Genomic DNA, 12,957 nt, shown 5'->3' with positions numbered 1-12,957 from the left:
GTGTTATATGAATTCGAAAGCCTGAGTTGCATGATGGGGTTGTTATACATGATGTTAGTATTATGGGGACTTATGATTGGTTGGTGAAACATGTTCAATGTGTGAGTAGGGCGTAATTCCATGACTCTTGTAGTGAAAGCTCATGGTGGTGCCTCATCTAATGGACTTAATTCCATGGACCCTTCTAAAGAGGAGTTCACGGTGGTGCCTCGAGATAAGGACGTAATTCCACGCGAGTATCGTGGTGGTGCCTCAAGGCTAGGACGTAATTCCACGTAGGCCACGTGGTAGTGCCTCTGGTAAGAGTGTAATTTCGCGAAGGCCTCGTGGTGATGCCTCACTGCTAGGACTATTATGTGAGAGTTTTTCGTCAATTATGCTTGATTATATGATTGAATGATGATTAGTATGATATATGAATTTTGTGCACTAGCTTACCCTTTCGCTTGTTTGTATGGTTGTGTGTGTGGTTTTACTGCTTTGCAATGATCATCAATTCTATTGATGTGAGCGGATGCGAGAACCCGTGGCGGTGGTAATGGCAATGAGGATGCTACGACTTGATGGTTATGGATGGGTATGGGGCTCACTAGGGAGCCCTCAGCTGAAGAAGTTTTATTGTCTAGATTTATCTTTCTGTACGAGAACTTGTGTTTTGTTGATTTATTTTAATTAGGTTAGGCAGTGTAGTGCCTCCTCTCTTTCGTATGAACATGGTTGGGGTATTGTGTGCCTCCTTACCTTTTTCCCGCACTCTCTGGATATTATTTTAAATGTGGCGTTTTGTTTAAATTGATATTATCCATTTAATTGGGACGTTACATTTATGGTATCAGAGCGGTCGATCCTTAGGTCTGTGGACTTGGGTGTCCGCTTAGCTTTCTCTACGACTTTCTAAGTATTCTTCGTTAATTCCTGTCTTGTCAAGACTAACCATATGATTTCTTGTGTGCCAGTGGACTATGGCACTATCTCGTAGGACTCCGCAATCTTCCCAGGGAGATGTGTCAAACATCGCCAGAGCGATTGAGGCAATGGTAGCTGCTGTGACGCAGCAAAGCACGACAATGATGCAACAACACGAAGCATCAATGCAGCGACAAACGGCAGCGCTTGAACAACAACAACTGGTGATGCAGCAGATGGAGGTTGCTAGGGCGGCTGCTGAGGATGCTCACATACAGCATATGGAGGCCCTCCGCCAGCTGGAGGAGAACAGGGTAGTTGCCCCTGCTTTTGGCCTGGAGCCACGACCTACAGTCAGGGAGTGGAGTCTAGAGGACTTTCTCGAAACACCACCCGGTGAAGTTTGGAGGTAAGACTAGTCCGGACGTAGCAGACCAGTGGCTAAAAGATCTGGAGAGGATATTTGATGCCAAGATGTGCCCAGAGGAGAGTAGACTGGCATTCGCGGTGTATATGCTCATGGGTGAGGCTGAGCACTGGTGGGTCTGTATGAAGTCCATGATGGAGGAGAGGCAGGAAGTAGTTACTTGGGAGGTCTTTAGGAGAAAATTTCTCTCTGAGTACTTTGCCGACAGCGTGAAGTATGATAAAGAGGTGGAGTTTCTACAGCTAACTCAGGGGAACATATCTATGACTGAGTATACGGAAAAGTTCAAGCATCTCAGCCGTTTCTACACCATGCCACTGGATGAAGAGTGGCGATGCAGGAAGTTCGAGAACGGCCTCCGTGGAGACCTTCGTCTGATGGTGGCCTCGCTATCCATCAAGGACTTTGCCGCCTTGGTGGAGAAGGCAAGGGTCATGGAGAAGATGAAGGTAGAGGTGGAGACTCAACGGCCATCCCAGTAGAGAGTAGGAGGACCAACTAGGTCCAGGCATAGGCATGAAGAGAGGAGGAAGCCCTATACTAGGCCCCATTTCCAGTCTCAAGGGTCTAGGGAGTCTTCTCCCTAGCAGAGTAGGATTCAGTGCTACTAGTGTGAGGGACCACACAAGAGGAATGTTTACCCACAACTTGCAGGCTTCAAGAAGTGCAACAACTGTGGTAAGGAAGGCCACTTTGGGAGGGACTGCCCACCCTTGCTAGAGCAGTGACGCGACCTCCAGTATAGGCTCCTGCACAGAATTAGCAGAGGCATAGAGGCAACAGGCCTCAAGCGACCGGTAGAGTGTACGCCATGACCAGAGCAGAGGCTGCAGGCTCAAGTAACCTTGTTATAGGCCATTGTTTGATTGCTGGGAAAGCTTGTTGTGTGCTATATGACTCTGGAGCGACACACTCATTTGTGTCAGATGCATGTGTGAAAAAGTTGGGTGAACCGGTGTGTGAGCTACAGTGTGAACTTGTGGTGTCTACTTTAGCATCGGGTTTGGTCAGGACGTCGTCCTTGTGCGTTAGGTGTCTGGTGGAGGTAGAAGAACGGAGGTACAAAGTGAATCTGATTTGCCTACCTCTGTAAGTGTTGGAAGTGATCTTGGGGATGGATTGGCTCTCTACCAATCACATCCTTATCGACTGTCGAGAGAAGAGATTGTTATTCCCCGACTCAGAGGAGCCTGAGTTGTTATCATCCCAAGGGGTTCTGAAGGAACTGCGAGGTGGTGCGCAGTGCTTTGTGACCTTCACGCATCTAGAGGTGGAGGGAGGAAGGATGGAGTCCGCTATACTGGTGGTGTAGGAATTCGAGGATGTATTCCCCGATGAGGTGCCAGGACTACCTCCCCACAGAGAGGTGGAGTACTCTATCGACCTAGTGCCGGGGACGGGTCCGGTGTCAATGGCTCCGTACCGCATGGCTTCGGCAGAGTTGGTCAAACTTAAGAAACAGATTGAGGAGTTGATGGCGAAGCAGTTTATCCGACCCAACACTTCGCCTTTGGGAGCACCAGTTCTGTTGGTGAAAAAGAAGGATGGAAGCTCGCGCCTGAGTCTGAACTACAAGCAGCTAAATAAGATGACAATCAAGAATAGGTACCCCCTCCCGAGAATCGACGACTTGATGGATCAATTGCATGGATCGTCGGTGTTCTCGAAGATAGATCTACGGTCAGGATACCACCAGATTTTAGTGAAGGCTGACGATGTGCAGAAAACGACCTTCAGGTCCTGGTATGGACAATACGAGTACGTGGTTATGCCTTTCGGTGTGACCAATGCCCCGGCAGTGTTCATGGACTACATGAACAGGATTTTTCGACCCTTCCTAGATAAGTTTGTCGTAGTCTTCACAGACGACATCCTTATCTATTCCAGGACTCCAGTAGAGCATGCAGAACACATGAGGTTGGTGCTTGGTGTTTTGAGAGAGAAGTAGTTGTATGCCAAGTTGTCCAAGTGCGAGGTCTAGATAGATGAGGTTCAGTTTTTGGGGCATATGATATCCGCCCAGGGGATTGTAGTGGACCTGGCGAAGGTCGAGGCAATGGTCAAGTGGGAAAGTCCTAAGTCGGCTACAGAGATCAGGAGCTTTGTGGGTTAGCAGGCTACTATAGGAGATTCATAGAGGGATTCTCCAAGATAGTGGCGCCCCTGACTTTGCTTACTCGGAAGGACCAACCTTTTACATGGACGAACAAGTGTGAGGAGAGCTTTCAGGAGCTAAAGAGAGGGGTTGACGAGTGGTCCTATATTGGTGATGTGGGGAAACCGTTTGAAGTCTACTGTGATGCATCTCATCTTGGGCTCGGTTGCGTTCTAATGCAAGAGAAGAAGGCTATGACGTATGCTTCGAGACAACTCAAGGTGCATGAGCGCAATTATCCCACTCATGACCTAGAGTTGGTAGCTATAGTATTTGCCTTGAAGATCTGGAGGCACTATCTCTATGGTGCTCAATTCCGTGTGTTCAACGATCATAAGAGCCTCAAGTATCTGCTTGACCAGAAAGAGCTAAACATGAGCCAGAGGAGATGGATGGAGTTCCTTAAAGACTATGATTTCGAACTGTTGTATCATTTAGGGAAGGCAAACGTAGTAGCCGATGCCTTGAGTAGGAAGACTGTACATACGGCACATGAGACTAGAAGTGGAGTTGGGGCCCGAGTCCATTAGGTGTAGTGCCCATACTATATCTAGTAACTTTTTGGACTCAGTTAGAGAGAGGCAGTTGTCGGATGCCAGTCTAAACCGAGTCAGAGAACAACTTGGGTCGGACGAGGCTAGAGACTTTGCCTTGGGTAATGATGGTATACTGAGATTTCATGGTAGAATCTGTGTACCTAATGATACAGAGGTGAAGAAGTTGATCCTTGAGGAAGGATACAAAATTCGTCTTAGCTTGCATCCTGGCATGACTAAGATGTATCAGGACCTCAAGGAGACTTTCTGGTGGCAAGGGATGAAGAAAGATGTGGCCCTATTTGTATCAGCCTGTCTGACTTGTTAGAAGGTGAAGGAGGAGCACTAGAGGCCCGATGAAATTCTACAGCCTTTAGAGATACCAATGTGGAAATGGGACACCATCTCGATGGACTTTGTGACCCATTTGCCATGGACTTTTAGAGGACATGACACCATCTGGGTGATAGTGGATCGGTTAACCAAGAGTGCCCACTTCTTGGCGATGAACTTGAGGATGTCCATGGCCAAGTTAGCCCAGTTGTACATTAAGGAGATCGTAAGGTTGTATGGGGTACCGTTGAGCATAGTTTCTAACAGAGAGCCACGATTTACATCCCGGTTCTAGCAAACCTTACAGGAGGCTTTGGGGACCTAGTTGAATATGAGCTTTGTAACATCCCGACCGGATATTATGGGTTTAAAAATATAATATAAAATAAGAAAATAAAATCACATTTATTATAAATCCATTTCCCAAAAACGCGGGAATTTCAAAGAATTTATTTCATAATAAAGATAACACCAAGTTCAAATCTTCTCAAAATTCAATAAAATACCAAAACAGTCTCATAATGTATTACATCTTTATTCCAAAACCATAAATGATAAAACTCTATAAAACTGTTCCCATGAGTTTTCCCCGCTCCGCTGCTAAGCCTCACCAGATCCACCTGCAACATCATCTGCGCCCGTGTATCGCATACATGATCATCGCCAAACACAAGCAGATAGGGTGAGCTAAGAAAATAAACATATATATATATATGGCACACATATACCAATCACACAATCACACCAAAGGAATTCCATCCTTTGATATCACATCACATGGCCACCACCACGTTATTCGTGTTCTACATCTTCTAGTGATTACTTCGAGGTGACTTGCTGCCATACCTATCGGCCACAACCGATAGAGCACGTGCGGGAAATCATTGCTATGGATCACACACCGTAGCGCCAGGTGGAGTTCCCAAATGCGAACATAGTTTGCAACGTCCCAAGACTACCAAACTCGTCAGCCAACTACTGAGGAGGGCAATCTATCTGGACCCATCCGTACTGGCCACAACCACCACACTCACACCGGCAACACTCGCCAACCCGAGCCACAACTCAAGGGTTCCTCGTGTTCATCCGCCATCCCGAGCCACAACTCAAGAGATGCTATTCCGAGCCACAACTTAAGGAATACCACGTGCTTAACCCCTATCCCGAGCCACAACTCAACGGATACATTTCGAGCCACAACTCAAGGAACACCAGCAAGCCGACCTTTAAGATATCCTAGAAGCCTTGTAGATCACGCATATCATAGCAAGCATAACACCAATCTGCTACAGCAAAATCACCTGGCGGGGAACACGTACCGCTAGGCGCTGCCGCTTCTAGATTGCCTAGCGGGGGACACGTACCGTCAGTCGCTACACCAGTACTTGCACATTACTGGTTTTAGTTCAGGTTCAAGCACACTTCACACAGGTTTCTCTCATTTGCTTTCATTCTAGAGTACCCCTAATGAAAAGCATTGCCATCTATAATGTTCTAGGCCTTATAGGATCTCACATATGCATTCATCCCCCAGTTGTATAGACCATCCCAAGCATGCTCAAACAAAATATAAGCAGCGACACTCTAACAATTTTAAGCACATGATCTTATGCACCGATGCAATTTAATATTGACACATGCCTTCACCAAACCAATTCTCCACATGTGACTAACCCAAAGGAACATTCAAATTGATAGAGACTTACCACATAACCCAATTATGCTTCATTAGAAGTTACTTGAACTAATCAAGGGCTTATTCATGTATTTTACAAACTCTAAAATCAGCAATATTAAGTAATGTATATCTCTAGCTACTGATCTCCAAATCCAATCTCCACCGTTCAAACTGAATAACCACATGTTATGAACCACCTGTCAAAATTTCACCTAAATCGTACGGTTAACGAACCGGGAAATGCAATTTTACAAAAACTGTGCGAACCAGAAATATTGGTGGCGCCTAGCGCCCAAAATCAAACGATTGGCGCTCGGCGGGACTAAACTATCGCCCGGCGGTTACTGTTGCGCGAAAAGTACGAAAAACAGCGTTTTTCGTGAATCAACACACCACGCACCTCTGGTGTGGCGCCTAGCGGCTAATTCGGTGCCGCCAGGCGGTTCCTGCAGTTCCAGGAACCCAGCAACCCTTCCCTTGCGCCTACGAACCTCAACCATCCCAACCATCCGATTTCCTTCAGTTTCGACTCAATACCCACCACTCAAAGGTTTAGGATCACAATTCATCCAATAAGTTTGTAGTTTATTACGCAATTTGTTATACAATTTCTGAAAACCCCAATTCTTCCACCCTAACATTCATTCATAGCCAATCTCATTTGATTCCTTCGCACAACCATGACTTTTCACAATTAATCCCTTCCTTTTTGTCCAAATGTTGTTAAAATTCCTTTTCCACCGAACCAAAGCAACCCAGAACATGCAGAACCCGAAAATCGAATCAAAATGAAAAGCATCACCTGGCGGGTGTTCTTCACCGCCAGGCAGTTCATGATCAACCCAGAAAACTGGGTGGCGGGGTTTACGTCGCCTGGCGGCACTAAGCTCACCGCCAGGCGGTTCCTATTAGGAACCCAGAAAAAATAGGCAAAATGCATGTGTCTGGCGGCAGTTTATCACTCAGCATACTCTAGCATATTATTAAAAACAATAATAATTAAATAACACACAAATGGCATATATAAGACTTGAACCCAAGTCCTCTCACACATTTAAGTACTCTCAACCACTTGAACTAGTACTTTTCCACGTCATAGCAATTCACATTAAATCCCTCAAAGGCTCCTACTACCCACATTTATTAAATAATTATTTAATTAATTATTTAAATTTCTTGGGTCTTACAAGCTTGGCCTACCATCCCAGACTAACGGCCAATCAGAGAGGACCATCCAGTCACTTGAGGACTTGTTGCAGACGTGTATATTGGATCACCTAGGGGCTTAGGATGAGGTGTTGCCCTTGATCGAGTTTACCTACAACAACAGCTTTCATGCGAGCATTGGCATGGCGCCATACGAGGCTCTTTATGGTAGAAGGTGTAGGACTCCCCTCTATTGGTACTAGGACGGAGAAGCGGTACTGGTTGGACCAGAATTGTTAGAGCAGACCACTGAGAAGGTGAGGATGGTGAGGAGCAGAATGCAAGCCTCTCAGAGTAGGCAGAAGGCCTATGTAGATCGTATGAGGAGACCCTTGGAGTTCGCAGCTGGCGATCATGTGTTGTTGAGGGTGACCCGAACCACTGGTGTGGGAAGGGCTCTCCGCTCGAGGAAACTTTCTCCCAAATTCCTTGGCCTATATCAGATCATGAGGAGGATTGGGCTGGTGGCTTATGAGATAGCTTTACCCCCTCAGTTGGCAAACCTCCATCCAGTGTTTCATGTGTCACAGCTGAGGAAATATGTGTTCGATCCGGCCCATGTATTGGAAGCTAAGGATATACAGATCAGAAAGGATCTTACTGTGGAAGTACCACCCATCGCTTTAGAGGATAGCAAGGTTGAGGAACGCCGAGGAAAGGTCGTCAATCTTGTTAAAGCCATCTGGGATCGGAGGACGGGTGACTCGACTTGGGAGTTAGAGGAGGACATGAGAAAATCGCATCCACATTTGTTTACCTGGTAAGTTTCATTTTCGAGGTCAAAAATTTTCTTGTTGGGGAGAATGTAAGGCCCACTTTTTCGTGTTGCCCTTCTTCTTTAGGCTGCCCCTAACCTTTGGGCTTGAGGGTTGGCCCAATAAGGGAAAAAATGACCTAAAGCTGTCCAAAACCCTAATTCTGGCACTTTTGCGTAAAACAGATTTCCACACACCCTTGAGTTGCTACTGCCGTCTCCGCTAGGGTTTGGCCCTCCGTTCCATTCAAGTTAGTTCAACCCCGTTGCTCCTGCACGTAAGTTTGTTCCATGACCTTAAACCCTATCTAAGTTATTTTTGTGTTCTATGTTGGGGTTCACCGTAGTAAACCTAATCTCCCTTCTGTGCCACTATCTCCAGCTCTTCAATCTGCTCGCGGGGCTGCTGCAGTGGTGGGCTTAGCTGTCAAAGTTAGGGAAGCTAGACCTCACCACATTTTCGGTAGAATCTGCTTGTTTGATGAGTCTATGATGATTGAACGGTCTGTGTGTGAATTTAATCGGTTGAAGTTGCATGTTGGATTGTATGGGTGCGTGTGGGTGGCTGTCACTCGAAAGAACAGTGGCGAGATTAGCAGAGGCTCGCCCAGGACCTGCTGCTCGATCTCTCGCTTAGACGAGAGGTTTTTATTTTTGAGCGAGGGGTGGTCTCGCCTAGGCGAGAAGGGACTCGCCTGAGCGAGACCTCGTAGAGTCCGCTTTTCCCCTTTCGCGATCTCGCCTTGGCGAGAACGGTTTCGCTTGAGCGAGAGGACCCCCTCGCCTGAGCGGGACCTGTTAGCCTGAGCGAGACTGTGGGGTGAGTTTGGTACTATTGTTGAATGGTGCACTGATGTTTGATTGCCTATTTGATCTAAATGCTTTACTACGTGGGTTGAGGGATGATGCCATGATTGATATATGAGGTTGCGGTAGAAATGGTATGTTGTTGTGTGTTATATGAATTGGAAAGCCTGAGTTGCATGATGGGGTTGTTATACATGATGTTAGTATTATGGGGACTTCTGATTGGTTGGTGAAACATGTTCAATGTGTGAGTAGGGCGTAATTCCATGACTCTTGTAGTGAGAGCTCATGGTGGTGCCTCATCTAATGGAAATAATTCCGTGGACCCTTCTAAAGAGGAGTTCACGGTGGTGCCTCGAGTTAAGGACGTAATTCCACACGAGTACCGTGGTGGTGCCTCAAGGCGAGGACGTAATTCCACGTAGGCCACGTGGTGGTGCCTCTGATAAGAGTGTAATTTCGCGAAGGCCTCGTGGTGATGCCTCACTGCTAGGACTTAATTCCACTGTCTTGTGGTGGTGCCTAATTATGCGTATCCGGATAGTTAAGTCTTGTAGTTTTGAAAGGGTTTGGTGTATTATGTGAGAGTTTTCCGTCAATTATGCTTGATTATATGATTGAATGATGATTATTATGATGTATGAATTTTGTGCACTAGCTTACCCTTTCGCTTGTTTGTATGGTTGTGTGTGGTTTTCCTCCTTTGCAATGATCATCAATTCTATTGATGTGAGCAGATACGAGAACCCGTGGCGGTGGTAATTGCAATGAGGATGCTACGGCTTGATGGTTATGGACGGGTATGGGGCTCACTAGGGAGCCCTCAGCTGAAGAAGTTTTATTGTCTAGATTTATCTTTATGTACGAGAACTTGTGTTTTGTTGATTTATTTTAATTAGGTTAGGCAGTGTAGTGCCTCCTCTCTTTTGTATGAACATGGTTGGGGTATTGTGTGCCTCCTTACCTTTTTCCCGCACTCTCTGGATATTATTTTATATGTGGTGTTTTGTTTAAATTGATATTATCCATTTAATTGGGACGTTACAATATCAACATGTGGTGTATTTTGGGAACCAAAACTTTGTTAGCCGCATTTTATGCTAATGTACATGTTAATTAAACTTGAACCTTCCAAATGACTACGTAATTGAGATTGTAGTAATGGTTGTAACATAATGGTGTTTTCCTTTATGTAGTTCTTATTCTTAAAGCACTATTTTATGTTAAAGGATTTTTTTATTGAAATCAGTATCAAGTTAACAAACCTATGAAGCACGAATATGATACGTGTATCAGATACGACATGTATTCGATACGTCGATATGTTTATTTTGAAAATAATAGGATATGATATGTTATAGATATGTGAAATATAATAAATATATCATTATCAATAGCTAATGTTAGTGGACAATTTAGAAACCAATTATTTTAGTAGTCAAAACATGGGTAGATAATGTTAGTAACTAATTTAGAAACCAATTCATAATAAAAACTATTTTAATTTTCAAATTAGAGATCAATTATAATGGTTTGGAACTATTTTAAATTGGTACCTAAATTGGTCATGGTATAATGACTAAATATTTGTTGTCACTAAAATTTGTCTTTATTCAAAAATACTCTTGTAATGTACTATGACTTTATAAATTAGATACTTCATTAATAAGTATCGATAAAGTATCTTAAAGTATAGGACACATATACGTGACAGGATTTGCCTAATATATATAGTGGCGGATCTTGACTAAAAATGTCGGAGGGGCCAAAATAATATAATTTTGAGATCATTATATTTCGTCATTAGTATAATGCTTTAAAAAATTGCTTCTCTACTAAACAATTTGATTATAATGTTTCAAAATATGTGAAGAAATATAAGCTATCTTGTTTTCATCAATAGTTTCCTTTTTTATCACTTTTTAATAATGAATTTATTCTTTTATTTTTTATCAATATATATTTTTTGTACATAATATTGAAAAACAATTTATCATAATTTAATAAAAAATTGAGGCACATAATTATTAAAAGAAAAATATATTATGGTAAGTCACAATTAAAAATCAATTATGAAAAAAATACATGATACATTTTGTAAGGCCCCCTTTTTATTCTGGTTCCTTTTAAGGGCTGCCCTACAGCAATGGGCCTAAAGGTCGGCCCATAAGATAAAAGCCTCTAGTGTTGCCCTAATTCCACACTTCCTTTCACTTTCAGAAACGTAGCCGTCATCTTTTCCCCGTGCGCCAAAAATACGCTCTGCTAGGGTTAGGTTCCTGCCGTCTTCAAGTTGGTTCGAAGTTGTTTCCTTCTCCGTGTAAATACTGTGGCTAGCCCATACTCGTCTTTATTGTTCATTTCGTTCTTTTCCAGCTAGAGTTCCGAGTGACCCATATCGTGCTGTTGTCCCTCTATCTTTTCAGCTCCTCCGTTCGTTCCTAGAGCTGTTGTGCTTGTGCGTTCTATATCGAGGGTGTGTCGGGTCGTTTTGCTAGCATATTTCCAGGTAAGGGAAGCTAGAACCCTATTGTTTGGTACAAAAATGGTTGTTTTGATGTTATTCCGTGATTTTCGTGCTTATATGTGACTGTGAGTGCATGGTTTGAATTGATTTGTTGCTTGGGTATGAAATTGTGCTAATGGCAGAGAGGAACAGTGGCAGAGTCTGATAGACTCGCCCAGGCAAACCTGTCTCGCCTAGGCGAGAGTTACAGGGGCTCGCCTAAGTATTTCTTCGCGAAGGGTCTCGCCTAAGCGAGAACGCGCATAGGGTTCTCATGCTGGAAGTCGAGCTCTCGCCTAAGCGAAGGGAGCTCGCTTGAGCGAGGGTCCTCCTCGCCTGGGCGAGACCTTTCTGCCTGAGCGAGATGCTGGGCAAGAAATGGGTTGGTCTTGATGTTTCTTGGATTTTAAAAAGTGAACAACATGCTTGTATGAGTTTTATCTTTAAATTTATGAAATGGATGGCTTGTATAAAGGTATGGTGTATGAGTTGTGAGTTATGAGTTTTGACGTGACGTGAACATGATAATTGTATGTGATGATTCATGAAATTGAAGTGACAAGTTTGGTATGAGTAACAATAAATCTTGATGAATGGTAAACCAATGGCATGGTTATGTTATGAGGAGAAACACTTTACTCATGGTTAGGAATAGTGAGTTGGTCAGGATTCAACGTATGAAAATTAAGGAGTTGGTTATGGGTGTTGGCATGATATTTCATGTGTGATGTATGTGAAAATTCTTGGCTGTTTATATAAGTTGGTCTGTGTTAGTGCGTAATTCCTTGGAGTCTCTAGGTGAGACTTTCAGGGTCGCGCTTTAGTGGTCGGGACGTAATTCCAAGGCCCCTATTAGTGGGTGACCATGGTGGTGCCCCATCTGTATAACTAAGTAAGGATTCAAGGTAAGGTTGCATCCTGACGCTCTAAGGGGTCAGTTAGTCTCACCTAGAGCGGACTGACTCCTGTGGTGAGAGTAGCAGGAGACCTGAAATTCATTAAGGGCTAACCTTGTGGTGAGGGAAATTGATTCATTGTAACACTTGTAACACATAACTCGGGGGTGAGCAGAGGTATCCCCCACAACTGCGGGCATCCGCTGAATCTGACCAAGTTATACGTATCCGGATGAGTCAAGTCGAGTCGTAGTGTCTTGATTGAAAAGTCTTAACATGCTTGGGTGTTGTATTAATATCGGATGGTGAAAGTATATTTAATTGTATGATATAAATGTTGAGTAGCTCTAGCTTACCCTTTTCTTGTTGGTTGTTTTGTATGTCGTGTTTCTATCTTTGCGATGATCATCAATTTATTGATGGGAGCAGATGCGAGGGATGATCGTGGTCATCAGGGAAGAGGCGACTCTGCAACGTAGTTTTCTTAGAATATCTTGAGGGCTACGGCTTATGTTTTTGCCAGTCTTTGCTTATGCTTGTGTTCCCATCAGACTGTTTATGATGCTCTTTTAACTTTGGTGGCACCGCAGTGTGCCTTAGTCGTACGGTCTCATGTTTAAAACTCTAGAACTGCGCTGTTATATTATAATCATGTGAAGCTTTCTTTTAATTATGCTCATTAATTAATTGGGACGTTACACATTTTTTTATATATTCATAAAAAATGAATAAACAAAAAGGTAATAAGATAAA

At 43.9% G+C, this 12,957-nt stretch overlaps 1 protein-coding gene across 1 annotated transcript; it reads left to right on the top strand.

Annotated features, from left to right (window-relative positions):
• Positions 1 to 2,759: 2,759 nt before the first annotated feature.
• LOC146881575 (uncharacterized) lies at positions 2,760 to 11,559 on the top strand. Its single transcript, XM_085669244.1, has 9 exons — positions 2,760 to 3,098; positions 3,545 to 3,956; positions 4,060 to 4,199; positions 7,445 to 7,940; positions 8,309 to 8,427; positions 9,540 to 9,602; positions 11,023 to 11,122; positions 11,229 to 11,311; positions 11,452 to 11,559. Exons 1-9 carry the CDS (start codon positions 2,760 to 2,762, stop codon positions 11,557 to 11,559), a joined length of 1,860 nt encoding a protein of 619 aa, XP_085525370.1.
• Positions 11,560 to 12,957: the final 1,398 nt, after the last annotated feature.

The sequence above is a fragment of the Vigna unguiculata genome, chromosome 11 (genome assembly GCF_037176805.1).
Source record: "Vigna unguiculata cultivar grain cowpea cultivar isolate G323 ecotype 2 chromosome 11, ASM3717680v1, whole genome shotgun sequence".
Lineage (NCBI taxonomy): Eukaryota > Viridiplantae > Streptophyta > Magnoliopsida > Fabales > Fabaceae > Vigna > Vigna unguiculata.
This window is presented reverse-complemented; position numbering and strand designations above follow the sequence as displayed.

What these genes read in the sequence shown, in the direction of transcription:
- LOC146881575 (XM_085669244.1), top strand. Translation starts at nt 2,760, where the DNA reads ATGGCTTCGGCAGAGTTGGTCAAACTTAAGAAACAGATTGAGGAGTTG. An exon ending in CATCTGGGATCGGAGGACGG is followed by an intron (nt 7,941 to 8,308) that starts GTGACTCGACTT and finishes ACCCTATCTAAG; the next exon opens with TTATTTTTGTGTTCTATGTT. An exon ending in GGCTTGATGGTTATGGACGG is followed by an intron (nt 9,603 to 11,022) that starts GTATGGGGCTCA and finishes TTTCACTTTCAG; the next exon opens with AAACGTAGCCGTCATCTTTT.